Below are 19,981 nucleotides of genomic sequence, written 5' to 3'. Positions count from 1 at the left end.
ACATTTATCAAAGATTGATTGCTAAACATGTCAATATCTATCTTATTTTTTTGTTTTTAATTCAGTTTTTTGTCATTTTGTGTCACACCTCTTCATTGGCTTACATGTAAACTTAGAGACATTAGGTTCTCAATGAATTTCAGCTTTTTATATGACTGTAACTACTTTTACAGTATAATTTGAAACAAATTGAACAGTTCGCTTTGACAAACAACTCTGTGAAAGATTAATCTAGCACGCTTCCATTTAGTTCATAATCAATATTAATACGGCTTATAAATAAATTAAACGATTATTTGTGCAACATATGAAAAAGTTCGTTCTGGCTTTTTCTGGAACAAATCTGCCACTGACACTGTAAGAGAATATTACAGTGTCAGTGAAAGGCATCTGCAAAATGCCTTTAACGCCCAGAGTATACAATGCATAAGCTACCCAAAACACCAAAAATGAATATATTTTGGATATATTTGTACAAATTAAGTAATTTATGTCTTAGACTTTTGTTTCAAATTGTGCGTGTATTTTTTTTAACGTTATAACCATTACTAATCCTAAGAAACGTAAATGACCGTGTATGTTTGCAGTTTTTTCTCTTCTCTCTCCATTGTGCTGCACATTTTTATCTTTTAATCTGAGTAGTAAATTTTTCTAATTTACTATACACTATTGTTTTTCTTATGTTGTAACTTGCCCTTTCTGCATTACCGCTTATTGTTACATTTTTTCAACCTGAATATGCATGCCCCTTACCTTTGACATGTTGGTGGTACAACTTAATAGCCCCCATTTTGAGACGGTAAAGGGCTATTCTATTCTATGCTATTCTATTCTATTTTATTTTATTCTATTCTCTCAACAGTTCCGCTTCCCAGCACTGTAAACGACAGAGTAATCCCAAATGAATAAAGGCTGACGTTGTTTGACAGTTGGTATTTTGTGTAAAGACGGAAGTAAAACAAGTGGGAGGAGACGAAGGCCATCACAGCTCCTACTACGCCTGAAACGGTAAGGTGTTTGTGGAGATTTTCTCTCTTAAACGGTTGTGTGGGGAGCTTCACTGTAACTCCAGAAGGTACGCTAATTCGTGGGGTGAGGTTTGTATTAGGCTGACAGATTAAGAGCTTAACTTTCCCGGGGAAGGCTTCCTTAAGCTGGGACTTAGAAGGTCATGTCTGAGCTGCTAGCCGACACTGACAGCAGGCGCTCCGCTAGCCGTTAGCATCAGTTTCATTCATCTACCCGAACTACCGCAAACATGCAGGAATGGGCCAGTCAGTTATGCGTGAGTAACTGGGCGAAGAGAATCTGTGATTTCTTACTCGTATGGCTGTACTTAGTTAACTTTATGTTGACATAAACTAAATACTTGGTGTTTGTTTCTATATGCACTCGGGCTCACCGTGCTAACGTCACCTTAGCTTAATGCTAGTAAGTTAGCGAACATCTTTACTTCTATGTGGCTAAGTTACATTTGTTAAAGTTAGCCTGCATTGTACATTATCGTTACTAATTTATGATTCAGCATAAGCTTAAGGCGTCAATTTGGAACAGTATATATAGTAATCATCTTTTAAACAGCAGTGTAAACAGCTAGCTACTAAGTCAGTTTAGTTAACGAGCGGTGCAATAAGAAGCTAGCAACCTGTCGGATGTTGACAGCTACCTGCGAGACAAAACTGAGGGTTTTACCTTATTTCTGCCGTGAGTTGACGATAGTAAAGTTTGTAGACACAAAACCGATTCTTTTTATGTTGTGTTAAAACGTGTATGTACTCAATTTTAGGGACATGCAGTTGTGTTTGTCAAAAAAAACCAACTAGTATTATAGCTTCAAGTATGTGCAAATAAGACTTTAATAAATATATTGGACGCTGCTTGAGTTTTCATGATTTTGTGCTGCCACGACGACATAAATGAAAGCGATCAGTGAGGAAAATGGTGGTTAATCATAATCGGTATTGTCATTGTATTAGTCAGCAGTCAGTCTACTTTATTCCTTCTGTATTTCATGTGATCTAAATTCTTGTGTTTTGTCTGCTGTGGTTTTTATTTGAGTTTAATCATTTGCTTTGCTTAAGTGAATATCCATGACAAAAAAAAAAGAAATTTGTGTAACTTTGTCCTAATAGTTTTGGTTGCTTGGACGCTTTACTTACAAAAAAAATTAGATTGAATTCTTTATTGTAATATGAAGCGTTTTCCAGTATTTTTTGTGGATGGCAGCTTGATGAAGTGGAAATGCTCATTCTCCATCCTGAACTCACTCAGTGTTGGCTGAAGAAACTACTGATGGCTCTGTTTGTGCTGATTTCGACATTTTCTCTCTAAAGAAGATAATCAGAATCTGGTTTCTCAGCAATTTTTTTTGTTTTCTTTCCCAATCTGCCACTATCTACTCAGGAAAAGAGGGGAAATCCTTTTATTTTCCTTTGCTTGCACTTCTAGTATTTCCTGCTGCTCTACTAAAGGATTTCGTTGGGTGAAAACCCTGCAGTTATTCTGTTTCATCCTCTTGCTTTTTGCAGGAGAACAGACAGTTTGGATCCAAGATGACAGACTCCAAGTACTTCACTACTACCAAGAAAGGTCTGATAACTTACTTTATGTTAATAAATAGCTTCCTATACTTAATTGCTATATGTATTTATATTGAGAAATGGCTCCTGGACCGGCTCCTTTAGACAAATTATTATTTTGCTGCTTTCGGAAAGAAAGAATGTATATATTTTTATCAGCATGCAAATATATCATGATATATTGTGTTCTGCCTCTACATAAGTAAAGAAAATAAAATGATTTATGTGTTAGGTTTAATAAAATATCCTGGTAAAGTTGCAGATTGCAAACAACGTCACACCCCTCACCTCATCTTCTCAACCTAATGTCTGAATCTTTAGAGTTACTAGAAATGTAACGGCGTGGATCTTTTTTCTAGAAGGGGTTTACATTGACCAGGAAACTCTAATTACCTAGGATTAAATTTAAGGCCATAATTGCCCTTTATTGACATGTTTATAGATTAACTTGCTGTGTGTAAAGAAACACATGATTGTAAACAGACTTTATCCTAACAAAATATTCCCAGGATGACTTCAAACCTCTTGCAGATTTAGTTTCTACTGACAAAATGCAAAGAATAATGAGTGTAAAAGATGACATGCACATTCTCACAGTAAATGACTTTCCACTCTCTCTTATTGTTGTGTGTGTGTGGTGCAAATAATATATGTCTACCTGTCCTGCTGTGTAAAAGCCAGGAATTATGAAGCTCTTAAATTTCCTATGTTATGAAAGATTGTTGCTCAGGCGCCAGTGGCTCAGGAGTTTGTCCCAGCGCTTCATCTGTCTCAGTCTTTCTGTGGGCAAAACTCTTCACCCGCCTTACCTGCGGGTGGTGGTCAGAGGGCCTGGTGGCACCGATTGAATGGCAGCCATGTAAAACCAGTAACGCATCACTTGGTTACAGATAACAAGAATAAAAGGTAGTGTTCAACTATTGGAAATATTACATTCGAATTAGGCCAGTTGAGAAGAGCCTAGGAACCTTTGAGGGATAAGTAACCAGAAAAAAACAAACTCAGAATAGTATTTTAAATATGTTGAATTAATTTGAACACTTATATTCAAGAGATACAGAAAATAACATGTGCGAACTTTGTTTACCAAAGTAAAATAAAAGTGGTTAATAAAAGCTTTAATAGTCTGTTTTTTCGAGTTGTATGTAAAAACCCTTTCAACAATCTGTGAATGAGTGCAGCTTGTCCTACCACACTGTGGCCATCAGAATAGACTCAGTTCAACTCGCCTTCCATTAATGGACCAGTTTCACATCTTGGTCCAGATGTGAAACTGGATCAAGCCTTTGGATCCAGATTCACATCTCAGCTCTCTGGTTCTCCAGATCTTGGCCATACCAAAAAACCCTGACCTGACCAGTTCAGCACACTCAGGATAGACAGGAAAACTATCGCCAGCCCTCTGCTCAGCTGTTGCACCCACCCACACTCAACACTTTTATACTGCTTTAATCCATTGATTTCAGGTTTTAACTTTTAGATTTTAAATACACATTTTAATCATACACTAAAAGGGAATGTATTTATTATTTTCACACTTCCATCAGTTTTTATGACAGATTTTCTAATGTTTTATCAGGCTGCTCCCATGGTAGCTGTGGTTAAAATGTAGCTTATCACCATCAGCATGTGAATGACTGATTGTAACGTAAAGCACATCAGAGTCCTCAGACTTGATAACGTTCTATACGAGTACAGGACACTTACAGTTTTCATATTTTTCAACACTCTGCAAGCACTTTGAGCATGTTGTTAATCAGCACAGCACTTCTTTGTATATTTCTAAGATTTTCGATGACAAATAAACCACATCGAACACAGAGACTCACAATAAATCCTACTTTCAGAATTGTTTTGTGTTGATTCAAATTTATGATAAACTAATAAGGATGTCAGTAAAAAAGGAACATCACTGCTTAGAATTTCCCCTTTTAGATCCTTTAAAAGAACCATCATAGCATTAACAGAAAATATTTAAAATAAAAACTCATGATCCTCTTTTTTTAATTTAAAACAATAATAGACCTAATTGTCATGCTGCTCTGCAAAGAACTGATATTAGCTGGTTAATTAAACTACAGCAGGTTGTGAAAATCCAGTGGAAGTCTGTTTCTGTGTAGACTTTACACACACCCACGCAAAGGCTTCTGTGTATGCTCAGTACGGTACACCTGTGGACGCTCTCGTCTGTCGATAAAACCATAATCACACGTTGCTGTAATTTAACTGAAATTGAAGGCATTTTATTTGCATAAAATAAAATGTCCCATTTTAAAATAAAATGTCTGACTGCATGCTGGCTATCAGCATGCAGTCAGATAATTAGTAGTCATTGCACTCATAGCTTCTTCCCTGCTGTAGTTTTAAAACGGCGTTGATGGGTAAAGTGTTCTTTCGATTTTCATATTTTGAGTCTGTGCAACAATTGAAAATATTTCTCCCACCAAAAAAATAACAAATAAGGTTTTTTGTAAACAACAGTAAAGTAGTCTTTTTTTCAGCCAGTCGACATACAGTAAGTGGCACCAGATCTGCTAATTATGGGTATAGTCAAGTCCATCTACTCCTGACACTTTTTGCAGCATCTCATTTAAAATGTGGCTTTCAAACATCACCACTTCAATAAGAGTGATAAGTAGCTCTCCTTCAGTTTCCACTCCATGACTGTCGGTGCTTTATATGATCAAAAATATTTCAAAACAGCTGACTTTGTCCATTTTGTGAATGAGGGAAATGTGTAGAAGCGTACTTTCAGCCAACTGACTGTAGCAAGCAGCTGTGATAGACAGTCTTTTGACAACTGTTTCAAACATTTTCCACAACATGATACCGCTGACTGGCTGGTTCTGCTCACTTTCAATTTATCATAGCATGCTAAAATGGAAACATGTTGGCCTTTGTCTTTTGTTTGTTTAGGGGAGATTTTTGAACTCAAGGCGGAGCTGAACAGTGACAAAAAAGAGAAGAAGAAGGAGGCTGTCAAAAAGGTCATTGCATCAATGACAGTGGGGAAGGATGTCAGGTGAGCAGCTAGCAATAACGTCGGAAATGAACAAAGTGTATGATGGTATTGGTCTTCTAACAGATGATTTCTCCTGCAGTGCTCTGTTTCCAGATGTGGTGAACTGCATGCAGACCGACAACCTGGAGCTGAAAAAGCTGGTCTACCTCTATCTTATGAACTATGCCAAAAGTCAACCGGACATGGCTATCATGGCTGTTAACACCTTTGTGAAGGTGAGGCTCAGCCTGTCATTACTGTTTGTGATGGTGTTTGTACGCCATCAGTCCAAGCTAAATAATTCCAACTTGCAGTTTGAGTGTGTGTGTTTTTTAAAGTACTATTTGCACGGAATCAGGAAATCAAAAGGGAGAGGTATAATTTTACAAGTTTTTCTCTTAGTAACAGGATTGTACTGGTTTTTACAGTAGCAAATTGCTTTAGTGCAGCACATAATTACTGTGTGGGTAGTATCGTCTGTAATTTAAACCTGTTTATACACATTTTATGGGAAAAACTCATTACTGTTTCTTGAAGTTCTTTGTCCCCTTGGGTATTTTTTTTCACCCATCTGATGGCAGCTTAGCTCCAAAGATCAGTTTCTGTGTTGTCATCCACAGCTTTTCATTAAGCATTTTACTTTTTCATCCTGTTTTCTAATTTAAGAAGATTGCACCCCTTAGTTTGTTTGACTATTCTCATTTAAACACAAATTAAAAAGGAATTTGATTTTATGTCTGATTAAAAGGCTAAAGGAATGCATATTTTCTGGAAACTTCTCACATTTGTCAATCACCCACCCAGGACTGTGAAGACCCTAACCCTCTCATCCGAGCCCTCGCCGTTCGCACCATGGGCTGTATTCGTGTTGACAAGATCACCGAGTACCTCTGTGAGCCTCTGAGAAAATGTCTGAAGGACGAAGACCCCTACGTGAGGAAGACGGCTGCAGTGTGTGTTGCAAAGCTGCACGATATCAACGCCCAGTTAGTGGAGGACCAAGGCTTCTTGGACACTCTCAAGGATCTAATTTCAGACTCCAACCCCATGGTGCGGCTCTTTCTGATGGCATGACTGAAATTCGTGCAAGTCTTGCAGATGATGCAGCCCTTGACCTTTGTCTTTCTCTTTAGGTCGTCGCAAATGCCGTGGCAGCGCTGTCTGAAATTGCAGAATCACATCCCAACAGCAATCTCCTGGACCTGAACCCTCAGACCATAAACAAGTTGCTGACAGCTCTTAATGAATGCACAGAGTGGGGGCAGATATTTATTCTTGACTGTCTAGCTAATTACACACCTCGGGATGATCGAGAGTCCCAAAGGTAAGATTATTATTTTTGTAGCGACTCACACTAACGTATTTCCTCTTCCTGCACGTCTCTAAATGACTCTGAGCAGCTCTATATAATTTCTTTGTTTCTCTCCTATTATCGTTATCATCTGCCAGCATCTGTGAGCGCGTCACCCCGAGGCTCTCTCATGCCAACTCGGCGGTGGTGTTGTCAGCAGTTAAAGTTTTAATGAAGTTCATGGAAATGCTCCCTAAAGACCTGGACTATTATGGCACTCTGCTGAAGAAGCTTGCCCCTCCTCTGGTAACGCTGCTCTCTGCTGAGCCTGAGCTGCAGTATGTTGCTCTCAGAAACATCAACCTCATTGTGCAGAGAAGGTATGTCGACAGAAAAGCTATTTTATGCTCTCAATTTTGAATAGACAAAGCTTAATAATGGTTATTTTTTTTGGTGGTAAAATTTTGTTCAATGTGTACTTTTAGACCGGAAATCCTGAAACATGAAATGAAGGTTTTCTTTGTCAAGTACAACGACCCAATCTATGTCAAACTGGAGAAGCTGGACATAATGATTCGTCTTGCATCTCAGGCCAACATTGCCCAGGTAACCGTCAACCTATCCAAGATATATATATTCATCTTGATGAATGAAAATATCAACAAAAGTTGATTTTTGTCAGTAATTCAGTTAGAAAAGTGAAACTTGTACATATGAAGAATGGCTACACAGTTTGATTTATTTCAAACAGTTTATTTTAAATACATTTTCACTTCATCTTGTGAAAATCCAAAATAGAAAAAAAACAACAACTAAAAAGGAAGATTTTATGCAGAAATCATGTTATGTCCTGTGAAGGCAAGGAGGAGACTTGAAAGTCATTCAGCAGACAATCACTGACACTCTTCCCCAAGTAGGGTTAACTACAATAGATCATTACTAAGAAGCTGGCTGTTCTCTGAGTGCTGTGTCCGACGTGAAAACTGGGGATGTAGGAAAAATGCTCAAGCAACAGAAATACCTTCAGCCTCGAGAAGCTTGTGAGGCAAAGCTGATTCAAGAGTTTGGTGGAGATTCACAAGGTTTTGACTGCAGCCGGACTCAAAACCTGGTGCTCTTACACTTCTGAACAAGAGGGAATGTCAGATGTCAAAGTCATTTTACCTCGGTTAAGGAGAAAAAGATTTATCAGCACAGTGAAAAATTTCTTAAAATATATTTGGTTTTCAGTAGGCTGACATCTTTGAATGAAAATCATTTTTATTGGTCTTCTGTAATCAAATTTTCTGAGAAAATGAATTTTTCAAAATCATAGAATGAACAGAAATAATCTGAGTTGTAGCTTTTCAACTGGATTGCTGAAATAAATTAGCTTTATAATAATACTTAGGTTTATTGAGGTCTTAATCTAAGGATGCAAATGAAAAGTAAAGATCCTGTTTGTGTGGTCCTGTTTTTTACTTTAGGTGCTGGCTGAGCTAAAGGAGTATGCAACTGAGGTGGATGTGGACTTTGTGCGTAAAGCGGTCAGGGCCATTGGCCGCTGTGCCATCAAAGTGGAGGTTAGTGGACATCACAGAGGACTGTCGCCCGGTTTTGTTTGTCAAATACTCTTCAGCAATCTTTCATATTGTTGCACTTAAAGCAAAATTCTCATTCAAATGAATGCAAATGATAACTGACCACTTGTAAGGCACAGCTTTATACACAAGGTGGCCCTGTTACTGAAAACACTATGATTTTAGTTCATTGTGCTTTTTATTTCAGACATGTAAAAATATTCTCATCTGCATGTTTTCCTCATTCCCGGAAAACACAAATACTCAAATCATTGTTTTATAAATGAGCTCTGTTTATATTTTCTAAATATTTGAAAACTGTTATTTTTAACATCTCTTGGGCTTTTTTCCCCTTCATTTTCTCACTATTAGCAATCAGCAGAGCGCTGCGTCAGCACACTGCTGGATCTCATACAGACCAAGGTCAATTATGTGGTGCAGGAGGCCATAGTTGTCATCAAGGACATCTTCCGCAAATACCCCAACAAGTACGTTTTGTCCAACACACCAGTGTTAACATTTACCTTTTCTCCAGAAATTTCTAGAAAACATGTAATTTCACCATTTTATGTAGTTTTTAGTAAATGATTCCCACAAAGCTGCTGATTTGTGTAAAAATGTGGAGGATATTTACCGGTAAACATAACAACAGTGCTTGTAGTTATTTCAATAAAGTACTCTTTATAGCACAGGTGTCACAATGATGTGCCTCTGTCGCACCACACCTGAATAGAATAATTAGGTCATTAGCAAGGCTCTGGAGAACTGATCTACACAAGGAGGAGGTAATTAAGCCATTTCATTCCAGTGTTTTGTACTTGTCGCACATCTAAAAACTGCAGGACACAAGCCCTTGAGGACTAGAGTTTGACACCCCTGCTTTAGCGAGTACTATTGATGGTTTAAACTATTGAATGTTATATTTTCTGCATTCCTCATTAACAACTTCCACACTGAAGAGTGTTGTGCTTCACATGAGGCTTTAGCATTTAGGGGAAATGACAGATTGCAGCTAGTGGTATTTGTCAGATTCAAGCTAAAAATCACTCCAATTCAGAATCTGTTTTTCTCTTTTTTCCATTCTTAAAAATAAAATACAAAATTTAATATTAATGGTTATTTTTCATGTGATTAAAGGGATAAATATTTGTATATATATGTTATTTTATAAATGTTTGCCTGATAAGCGTTAGAAAGAGATTTTAAGGAAGGATTTAGGGGCCTCCTTAGATTTTCTTTGACAACTTGCTGTGATTCCACATGGTCAAAGGTCAGGCTAATTTGGCGGCAGTGTGACTTCTACTGTGGACGGGATTCATGTGGCAGACAGGAAGCTCGCCCACTCAGCAGTACACCATCACCCCGGAGCCGTGAGCCTTGAAGGGAGCAGCTTTACAAAGCCTACCAGCTCGGCATGGTTCACGCTTTGAGCCAAATGAGTCACAAGCTAGTCAAAGTTTGCTCTTTCCCATTAATTAAACATTTGTGCCTCAGCATAGCTTGTAGTAAAACCATTATGCAAATGGGAGTATTAAATGCTGCAAATTTTATGCAGATCAGAAGAACCTGAAGCACTTCAGAGGGAATTATGGTTGCACATCTTGAATAAAAGGCTGAATTCGTTGCCTAAATGTGTGCAGAAATATATTTTCATTTGTCAGGCTTCTTAAAAAAATGCCACACTAAAGTGCTGTTTGATGTGAAATAGGTAATAAGTTGGGACCTTATTTCACTACTTTGATGTGCCCTAACGACTGTTTCCTGCCTTTTTGTTTTGACAAAACATTACCAGGTTGAGTTTAAATTGTATTGGAGACATTTGCAAATTGTTTAAATGCATTTTTCTTTTCTTTTTTTCCATTGATTTATTAAGTTTTTTTAAAAGTAATGTTATTTGGTGTAACTCTTTGTAGGTATGAGAGTGTGATTGCCACTCTGTGCGAGAACCTTGATTCCTTGGATGAGCCAGAGGCGCGTGCTGCCATGATCTGGATTGTGGGAGAGTACGCTGAGCGCATTGACAACGCTGATGAGCTGCTCGAAAGCTTTTTGGAGGGTTTCCATGATGAAAGCACTCAGGTGTGTTTAGTAAGCTGCTGGGTTTGTTGTTATTTGAAAAATGAAAAGCAACTGATTGTGGTTCAGTCAATGATTTCTAATCAGTGCTGGCAGAGAAGAGCGTGTATTTTCTGCATGAAAATGATTAATGTAGCTTATTTGCTGCTGTAAATATTGCAACACGTAGGAGGCATTAGTACAGATGAGCTTAAGAGACCAGGTTTTAATTGGCAGTCGATCTTCACCAGGCAGCATTTAAATCAAAGGTAGACCCTCACTCTGGACACATTTAGTCAAAAAGCCTGTCTTTTCACGCTCTCGTGTGGTTCACTGTTGGGTACGACGATTGTGTGGTTTTTCAATTCTGAAATTATGAACGCTGCAGCTCATAGTCGGAGATGTAGAGCTGTAAAAGGTTGTCCTGCCTGAATAAGTGAAGGATTGTCATGTTATTGCCTATAAAAGGTTGGTTTTTTTTTGCTGGCAGGATAGATTTTTTTTTTTACCATGTTTCATAACATGGAGAAAAGATTCCCTTATTATATTGAATATATTTAAAACCACAAAAACAAATTTAAAGATTGAAGCTTTGTATATTTGGTCTGTATATCGAGGCTCAGAAAAGAGTTGTTTCTTTAAATCCGCTGCGTTACAGATTTGGGGAATCCATTTTAAAATGTTTAAATGCGCAGCTGTAACTTGTGTTCACTGTGACCCTTTTAGGTGCAGCTGCAGCTCCTGACTGCAATAGTCAAGCTGTTCCTGAAGAAACCAACAGAGACCCAGGAGTTGGTACAACAGGTCCTCAGCCTGGCCACACAGGTGAGAATAAAACCATAATAAATTATTATCTTCAACATTTTTCCATTCTGTACTTTAGTTGTTTCTACACATGCATGTCCCATTTAACTCGTATTCGGGATAGAATTTAAAAAGAAGTAAAAGTAACCTTTTTTGCTGCTAAAGTGATTTAAAATATTTGATCATTGTGACTTTAGCACTTTAACATCTCACTAGCAGGACGTTAAACTGTAGGAATGATGATGGAAAATATTGATGAAACTGTAAACTTTTTTAAAACCTTGGTATACCTTGATACTCATAACTGGCTTATGCCTTTGCCCAGCTGCCTTTCAATCCTTTGTCTTCCTCTTTTTAATTTGGATAAAAGGGTAGGTGACGCAAGAGGAGCAAACATGCTTTTGTACTCCCACTTTTTTGACTCAGACTGATTCTAATCCTGATAAATTTATAAAGCTTTTAACTTTCATCAGACTTTCTAAAATGTAAATCAAAAGTGGACATTGGAAATGGTTGCCTCTTTCCTTCACCTCTGAGTTGGTTCAGTCAGTAATCAGCAACATTTTCAAGCTAAATTAACTGTAAACTCCAACTTATAAGTTGGAGTTTAATAATAAGGTTATTATTTTAGTATATATCTGACACAGCATAGAAACAATCTTTTACAGCTGAGATGTTTAGACTGTTTATGGGAGATTATAGATCGAAGCCCTGATCTTCCATTATTATGATTCCCAAGTGTTTTTAGGTACTCTTCTGTTCCATTAAAATTGATCTTGTCTTGTATGTCAATATAGCTGTATCTTAATAATTAGGAACCACATATATTTTTCTATCTTGAACCTAGTATGAACAGAGACCGATTGCATCTACAGACTGCATAAGTAGGAATTTATGTTGTTGATTGATTTTATAAGATAATTCACTTTTATATAGTGCATGTTTTAACATAATAATGTATGTAATCCAACATGACCAAATTCAAGAAGAAGCTCACTGTATTTTTTTTTTCTGTATGGTGATGGTATTTTTAAATGTTAAATAAAAACAAAATACAGCATTGCTTCATGAACACAAATTGTTTTTCTGTGAGACTTCTGCAAGTTAGTGCATAATCCACAAGATTTATCTTTATTAATCTCTTTGGGAGATGGATCTGTTATTTGTTTGCTGTTGGCCACTACATTGAGGCAAACTCGGTTTTAATACTGTTAATTCTCAGACCCTAGCCCCATATCAGGAACAGAGAGTCTAAACTATTTATCCTACATACTTCATGGATATTTATTGTCATTCCTCCACGTCTGTATGCAGGATTCTGATAATCCAGACCTCAGGGACAGAGGCTACATCTACTGGCGTCTGCTCTCCACGGACCCTGTGGCTGCCAAGGAGGTGGTTCTGGCTGAGAAGCCTCTGATCTCAGAGGAGACGGATCTGATTGAGCCGACCTTGCTGGAGGAGCTAATCTGCCACATTGGGACTCTGGCTTCTGTCTACCACAAGCCTCCCAGTGCCTTTGTGGAGGGCAGCCGCGGGGTTCAGCACAAGAGACTCCCAGGCAGTGCTGGATCGTGAGTTACACATTGAACCCTTTATGTTTTAACAGGCTTTTCTAAATGGATGTAGTTTTTTTTGTTGTTTTTTTTTACCTTGGTTTAAAGAGGAAATACTTTTTTTGTGCTGAAGATGCTTTGCATGCGATACATTTGTCACACTCACTGTGAGCATGAATGTCACCATTTTGAGGCTTTTATTGATGCATTAAATCAATCTCTTGATCATGAAACTCGCTTTACTGTGGAGATTAGCACTTGTTTCACATCATGTTTCAGTCCTTTTCAGTTCCTAGTTCAGTTCCAGTTTCTGAACATTTTGACCAATTTCCTCTCCAGTTTTAGTCAGGCTCAATTCACAATGAGCTTATATTCCCATCTACCCTCCTTTTGAAATGGCAATCTTGAAATCCATCCCCAAAGACACTGAATTTAATCCAACTACAGATTAGCGAACTGTTCTTAAAAGCCTGATTTCTGAACTTGCACCAATCAGTTTTAATGAGGTCTACTATTTCTGACTTTAATTTAAAAAAAAAAGAGCTCAACCAATCAGAGTTTTGATTGTAGCTTATTTAAAAGTATTTGTTTATAATTCCACACTGGAAACATAAAAGTTCAGATGTGTCCTCAAAGCCCCAAATAAAGTGCCATTCATCTATGTGGTGAGTGCATGTGTACCGTTTATTAGTAACGGCACATTTTAATTAAGAAATTGCTGAGCTTGTTTAGTTCATCCTGTCATTTTGAACTTGTTTTACCTCTTTCTAGTGGAGAGAGCGTTGAGAGCCCAGACACTGGCTCTGCAGCTGGAGTTTCTGATGCACCGCCTGCGGTCATACCGTCACAGGGTGACCTCCTGGGCGACCTCCTCAATCTTGATCTGACACCCCCTGCCACCACTGGACCCCCACCCCCAGCCACTTCTGGCATGCAGCTGGGCGCCATGGACCTCCTTGGGGGGGGACTGGACAGCCTGGTACGTTTCAGAAGACCGCTACTTGAGTCAATCTGTCAGGTTTAGATCATTTATAAGCTTAATGTCACTGGGCTAAATTATGGAACATTTTCTTTTCTATTTTTACATTTTATTCTTTTTTCTTTTACTTTTTTTTCTTATCTGTTCTTCTTTTCCTTGTTCAATGCTGCATCTGCAGATGGGGGATGAGTCTGAGCCGGTAACTACAGAGAAAGGGCACGATATTTATCAGTCATATAAAACCATTTTAAAAAAAATAAGTCTTAAAGAGCCCATTTCGTGCTTAAGGGGATAATTTCTTTCGGGACGTTTAGAAACGGGGACCTCAGGTAGATGTTGCGCTCTTTGTCCCTTTGTCTTTTAAAAGCTTCACTTTAAAGCCAGTCTGCTCATCAGCCAACCCAATAAAACCAGTGCTAAAGAATGTTGTTGATGTAGCATTTTTCTGAGTAGAGTTGTAATCCTTGGCAAGCTGTATTCACTCAAGAAATGCTTACAAATGGTAAACTTCTCTCTGCCTCAGAGAAAACAGTTTTCTTTAAATGTTTCTGCTTATACTCACTGTAAAGCTAAATAAGTGGAAGAAAGACTTCAACACACTATTTTTAACAACACAGTTTTTCTTGAGATTCCTACATTTCCACAGAGGCTTAAAGTTTTAATGAAGATTATTAATAATTATTATTACACACTCTTAACCCATCATTGAAATCTTTCCCAACTAAACTGATGGAAAAGACACAACCTGTACTCTTTGTGTAATGTAATTTAGTGGACTATTCAAACTGATTTTTATACCAGTCAAATAAAGTAGAGAAGCACTTTACTTTGAATTCTTCAGAGTTTATGGATGAACTACAGCCAGGTTAAAGTTTATAGTTATGCTACATTTATTGAAACAGCTCAGGAGTGGAAAGTCATTACAGCTGTGTAATTAAAGACATTTTTACCTTGCAGGAAAAGTAAAAAAAAAAGCATAATATGGGCTCTTTAACCCCTGTTTACATAGTTTCCACACACCTGCTTTGATATTTTCATTCATCATCTCATTGTTTTGACTTGTGCAGCTAGCTTGATGCTAAATCCTTGAGGCCATCTCTCATCTTATTTTTTGGCTCTGCAATGTGTTTCGTCTTTCAATCAGCCGCCCATTCCTCTGCGGACGGACACTCCTCAGTCACCTCAGATCCCGCATCTGTTCCCGTCGCCCCCAGATTACAGCCCCACTGAGGTCGGTCCAGTGGACCACACTGGGCCAGTAAAGGCCAGCAGCCTATATAGACCTTTATTGTTCCACTATTTCCTCTCCGTAGCATCCCCAGCAGTAATCGCTTCCTGTTTGCACTTGTACTATTGGTTGTCCCATTCAATGAAGGTGGGACTTTACTGAACCACAAATTATGAAGGTTTTGTTCAGTCTGTCTTCAGCCTTCACTTTTAGATGCATTGCAATAAAACCAGTCAAATTTTACTTATTTATACCAAGTAAGAGTAAAGCATACACATCCTTTGTCTCTATGTATGTCTCCTTTATTATTTTTTTTACTGTGCCTTGCAAATGTATTCGTACCCTTGAACATTTTAATATTTTGTCACATAAAAATCAGACTTAAATGTATCTTATTGAGAAATAATAGATGAACACAACATAATTCCTAATTGTGAAATGGAAGGAAATCTGTTCCTGGTCTTAATTTTATATTTAAGTAATATCTGAAGAGTGCTACAGATTCTGAATTTGTTTCTTTTTGCTGCTTTTTAATAAATGTCAGCTTAATGAAGTGTATGACTTATAGTGCATGAGTAATAGTTGCTTTGTAGAAAAATTTGCTCACCTCTCTGTTGCTCCTCTAGAGATGCCACAGATAATATTTACTAATCAGGTGGCTTCTTGTTGCAATTGGTTTCACTGGCTTTTATTTTGAGGTTTCACAGCAAAAGTTGCTGAATATATATGCATGCCACTTTTTTAATAATTAATTTTGGTAAAACACATTGGAATCCATGTATTGTTTTTGTTCTACTTCACAATTATGATTACTTTGTGAATAGCTATCACTACTCCACTTAAAATCACAATACAACGGAATATTTTTGCAGGGTTCAGTAATAGTTTAAACCCTATAGCTACCATTAATCACACAGACATTTTCTAGCTCGTTTCACTCCTCCCTCACCCTCTTCAATCTTTTTAGGGTGTTATCTAGTGTTTTTTTGTTCATTATATAGTTTTTAACATTCCTTTTGTGCCTACTCCTCATGCTCAGCTTGGAGGAGACCTTGGAGGAAGTTCGGCTGTAAGTCCTTTTTATTAAAGATCTTTTGAAGTTTAATGGTCTCCTAAGGGGTAACACTGACGGTCCCATATGTTTTATGACCCTTAGATGGGGGCTGGTTTTGGTGCTCCTCCAGCTGCGCCAGCAGCCTCATTCAGCGCTCCTGTTAGCGGCGGACTGGATGACCTGTTTGATCTTGGAGGTGGCGTCGGTATGCCCATGGGAGCCTACAGCCCACCAAAAACAGTAAGTTCGTACTCTAGGATTGAAATAATTATGGAGCCCTAACAATTCATCACTTTGTCCACAGGTTTGGCTGCCAGCCATGAAGGGCAAGGGGCTTGAAATATCTGGCACTTTTGCCCGCCGTGCCGGTGTCATCCAAATGGAGATGACTCTCACTAATAAAGCAATGAGTGTCATGACTGACTTTGCCATCCAGTTTAACAGGAACAGGTAGGATCGAGTTCTATCTTTTATTTGTTTACATTTCTGTCATGAGTTAAATTTTGTGAAATTTCTTCCTCTTTGTTTGTCTTTAGCTTTGGTCTTGCTCCAGCTGGTCCTCTCCAGGTTCTGACCCCCCTCAGCCCCAACCAGAGCATCGAAGTGACCCTTCCACTCAATACGGTTGGACCTGTTATGAAGATGGATCCACTCAACAATCTGCAGGTAAAACCTACACTATGAACAACATTTCTAAATGTTACCTGGCTGGGTTGGTTTTCATTCAGGTTCAGTGCTTCCCTGTCCATCACTAGCTGCGTTTCCATTACAAATGCGCACAAATCTTTGTCGATATTCTGCTAATGTCGAAAAATCACAATTTTGCAACTGCAGTGTTTCCATTAAGTAAGAAATGAAATTAAAATCACATGTCAATATGCTTGTTCATGCAACAAGTTATTGCAAACAATAGCAGTGACGGTTGTAAACAGTTACATGATATACATTCATTACTCAGCCTTGATGCTGGCGCTCATCATCTATCAGCCATCAGAGGAAACATCGGCGTCTTATTCAGGCGTTGGAGCGACAAGCCCTTATACTTGGCAGCAGCTACGTATGCAGTGTTTTTGAGAAATTGTAGTCTGTGATTTCACAGAAGAGCTACGGATACAACACATTTGAATGACAACTTTTTATGAAATGTGCGATGTTGTGAGAGCTTGGGGGGAGCCAGCTGCACATTGTCCAAAAACCCCCCAAAAACAAACCATCATCCTCCTACGACTTCCTGTCGTCTTCTTTGTGGTTTTCACTAGTAGTAACATCTGGCTGTTGATCACATGACTCACCAGCCAGTTTTCTGCAAAAAACGTTTTTCCATTGCGGTTTTGCGAAATACATTTATTTTAATATTGCTGAAAATCCTCCTCATCCAGGCGCAGAAATGTTTTTTAAGAAAAAACATTAGTTTTTGCAAAATTGCTGTGTCTTCATTATCAAATCTATTTTTGGAATTTCAAGCAATTTTCTGATTAATGGAAATGCACCTAGTTCAGGGTCATGATTGAACAGGTCAATATGATCAGGTATCAGTGCAAAACAGAGCCCTATCGCTGTTCAGCTCTGTTTGACTCGGTGTCCTGAATGTATCCATTGAGACGCTGTCTTGAAATGACCAAGTGCGTCGCGTTGTTATTCTACCATGCTATTGTCCCATTTTGAGAATAAAACGGTTTAAGCCTGAAACATTCACCAACGCTACTGTGAAAGGTTGTAAATGGAGCAATGGTTGGGTTTTGATCTGTGGCTCTTTTTGACTGGGCTGACTATTGCTGCTTGCACCTGGGAAGGGAAGATAAGACTGCTAAAGGGGGGATGAGAAAGGGAATGGATGGTCATTAATGGTTTCACATACCTCCTCCTTTTTCTCCTCGCCTGAACAGCTTTTCTAACATTTCTACTTTTCCTATGAACAGTATTGATCTGGCCTATTTCCACTGTTTATAGTAGATTTTTCAGTTTTACTTTGTAGGATAGTTATACATGCAGATGCCATCTGTATTCATGTCAACTTTTTTATTTTGCATCTTCATGGCATTTGTAGTGAAGTCCTCCTGGCATAGTAATGAAATCGTACAAACTGCACGATGGTATGCACTTTACACAGACCTGACAATCTTTAAAAATTGAGGAGCCAAAGTTGCAACACCAATATTACCTTAACTAATAAAGCTCCATCTCAAAAACGTTGCGTTGTTTGTGCAGCATCTTATTCCTAAGATTGAATTATTCATGACTCACTCTTCTAGCAAAGCTGCAGCTCTTTATAAAACTGGGTAATGACAGTAACATTGCCTGCTACTTGTTTCTGCAGATGCTTCCTTTATTAGATCTGTGTTTATCTGTTTCACACTCTTGTGCTTAATCCTTCAGGACCGTAAAGCTGACTGAGAAGCTAAGGCAAACAAATTCCTTATTAAATCTATAGCTTGTCAGATAAAATCTTTGGAGTATTTATAAATGTTCTCATTTATCCTATTTTTATCATTGTCTGCTCCTTATTTCTCCTTTTTGTATCTTTATTTTTAGCTCTCTTGATGCATTTTAAGAATGCTATTTATAGATCAGAAACCTTTGCTTTATTTAGATTATTGGAGTCATATTTCAAAATAGCACTCTGCAAAAATTATTGAAAAAAGAAAACAAGAAACCAGCAGTAAAAATGTACATATATGTCAGTGAATATAATATGTAAAATAGACTCTTTATTAAGATAAAGATAAATACTGTGTATGTCAAAACATTTAAAGAAGCAAAACGAAGGCGTAATAAGTCTGCACCGTTTCATGCTCAACACAGTTTAAAGCTAATTTGTAGAGCAGATCATGTGAACTCCTGGTACAAAAGGTCAGGTTTCTTGAGGCTCATACCTCCCACTTCCTCTAGATAAAACTCCAGTGGATTCAATGCACTTATTAGAGCCTTGTTTGGAGAAAAATAGAGCCTGGAGCTAAATAAAGCTTTGACTCATGTGTCCAGAAGAACATTAATGCTTTTTAGATATTTATAAGTAGTGGAGCAATGCAGTTTCTTTCATTTGCTGTTTTTAGTGAGAGTTTAACTCATCACATATACAAGATTATGAAATAATACAGAACCCTGCTAAAGCTGTTTTATCTGCTTCTGCAAAGGTTGGACTGATTTATTTATTAAACTGTGTGGCTTGGCAATGGGACATCATTGAGTACTGTGTTGTTCAGCGGCTGGCTCTGAATACCTAGAAAGCAGGATGGCAAATGGCCAGTTATATCATTGGATGTGTTTTTGATTTTTTCTTTCATTTTGTTTGTTTATTTTTGATGAACAGATTTGTGATCTAAAAGATTGACAACACTGAAAACAATCAAGTGCTGATTTGCTTTGAAATTATGATTATGAGACCAACAATGGAAAAAAAGAAACCATTCGATCCAGAAATCATCTCACACTTTAAGTTGGCACTTTTCAAAGCAGTTGTCACAAATACATTTGAAACATTACTTAATTTTTTTACTGTTTGACAGGTTGAAAGCTGTTGTTGACTAAATGACAGGTACCAACAGCCTTATGATCTGAAATTGTATTTTTCAGAGATTCATTTGAATTTATGAAGTCTGATTCTAAATAAATAACTCTTTGGACTGAATTCGGAGGATAGTTGAATACTCCAACTTTTTGGACCACACTAAAAGAAGTGACGTCTCTCGGTGAAAAGCACTTGAAAAGTAATTATTCTGAGATGGCTTCTTGTTTCTCCTCTCATCCAAACTTAATCCCCTCCCCGCAGGTGGCTGTTAAGAACAACATTGACGTGTTTTACTTCAGCTGCCAGTACCCCATCAGCATGCTGTTTGTAGAAGATGGGAAGATGGGTGAGTGCTTCCTCGCTAAAT

The 19,981-nt window shown here is 37.9% G+C and overlaps 1 protein-coding gene across 4 annotated transcripts in view; it reads left to right on the top strand.

Annotated features, from left to right (window-relative positions):
- The first annotated feature begins 882 nt into the window (after positions 1 to 882).
- The window catches only part of ap1b1 (adaptor related protein complex 1 subunit beta 1), a 31,202-nt gene continuing 12,103 nt past the window's right edge, over positions 883 to 19,981 (top strand). The window contains exons 1-20 of one of the 4 annotated variants that reach the window (XM_028033754.1): positions 883 to 1,008; positions 2,529 to 2,589; positions 5,496 to 5,601; positions 5,681 to 5,816; positions 6,385 to 6,630; positions 6,714 to 6,904; positions 7,030 to 7,251; positions 7,357 to 7,477; positions 8,338 to 8,433; positions 8,803 to 8,918; positions 10,344 to 10,509; positions 11,212 to 11,310; positions 12,604 to 12,863; positions 13,617 to 13,824; positions 14,003 to 14,023; positions 16,092 to 16,121; positions 16,209 to 16,346; positions 16,411 to 16,556; positions 16,643 to 16,772; positions 19,876 to 19,960. In XM_028033754.1, the coding sequence (XP_027889555.1) occupies positions 2,553 to 2,589; positions 5,496 to 5,601; positions 5,681 to 5,816; positions 6,385 to 6,630; positions 6,714 to 6,904; positions 7,030 to 7,251; positions 7,357 to 7,477; positions 8,338 to 8,433; positions 8,803 to 8,918; positions 10,344 to 10,509; positions 11,212 to 11,310; positions 12,604 to 12,863; positions 13,617 to 13,824; positions 14,003 to 14,023; positions 16,092 to 16,121; positions 16,209 to 16,346; positions 16,411 to 16,556; positions 16,643 to 16,772; positions 19,876 to 19,960 (2,554 nt within the window). In that variant the 5' untranslated portion in view covers positions 883 to 1,008; positions 2,529 to 2,552. Of the gene's footprint in view, positions 1,076 to 2,528; positions 2,590 to 5,495; positions 5,602 to 5,680; positions 5,817 to 6,384; positions 6,631 to 6,713; positions 6,905 to 7,029; positions 7,252 to 7,356; positions 7,478 to 8,337; positions 8,434 to 8,802; positions 8,919 to 10,343; positions 10,510 to 11,211; positions 11,311 to 12,603; positions 12,864 to 13,616; positions 13,825 to 14,002; positions 14,024 to 14,968; positions 15,056 to 16,091; positions 16,122 to 16,208; positions 16,347 to 16,410; positions 16,557 to 16,642; positions 16,773 to 19,875; positions 19,961 to 19,981 lie in introns of those variants that run through there. The other 3 variants (XM_028033755.1, XM_028033756.1, XM_028033753.1) reach the window with 3 other exon arrangements.

This window comes from Xiphophorus couchianus, chromosome 12, assembly GCF_001444195.1.
Source record: "Xiphophorus couchianus chromosome 12, X_couchianus-1.0, whole genome shotgun sequence".
Lineage (NCBI taxonomy): Eukaryota > Metazoa > Chordata > Actinopteri > Cyprinodontiformes > Poeciliidae > Xiphophorus > Xiphophorus couchianus.
Note: the sequence above shows the minus strand (reverse complement) of the source record. Positions and strands in the feature narration are given on the sequence as shown.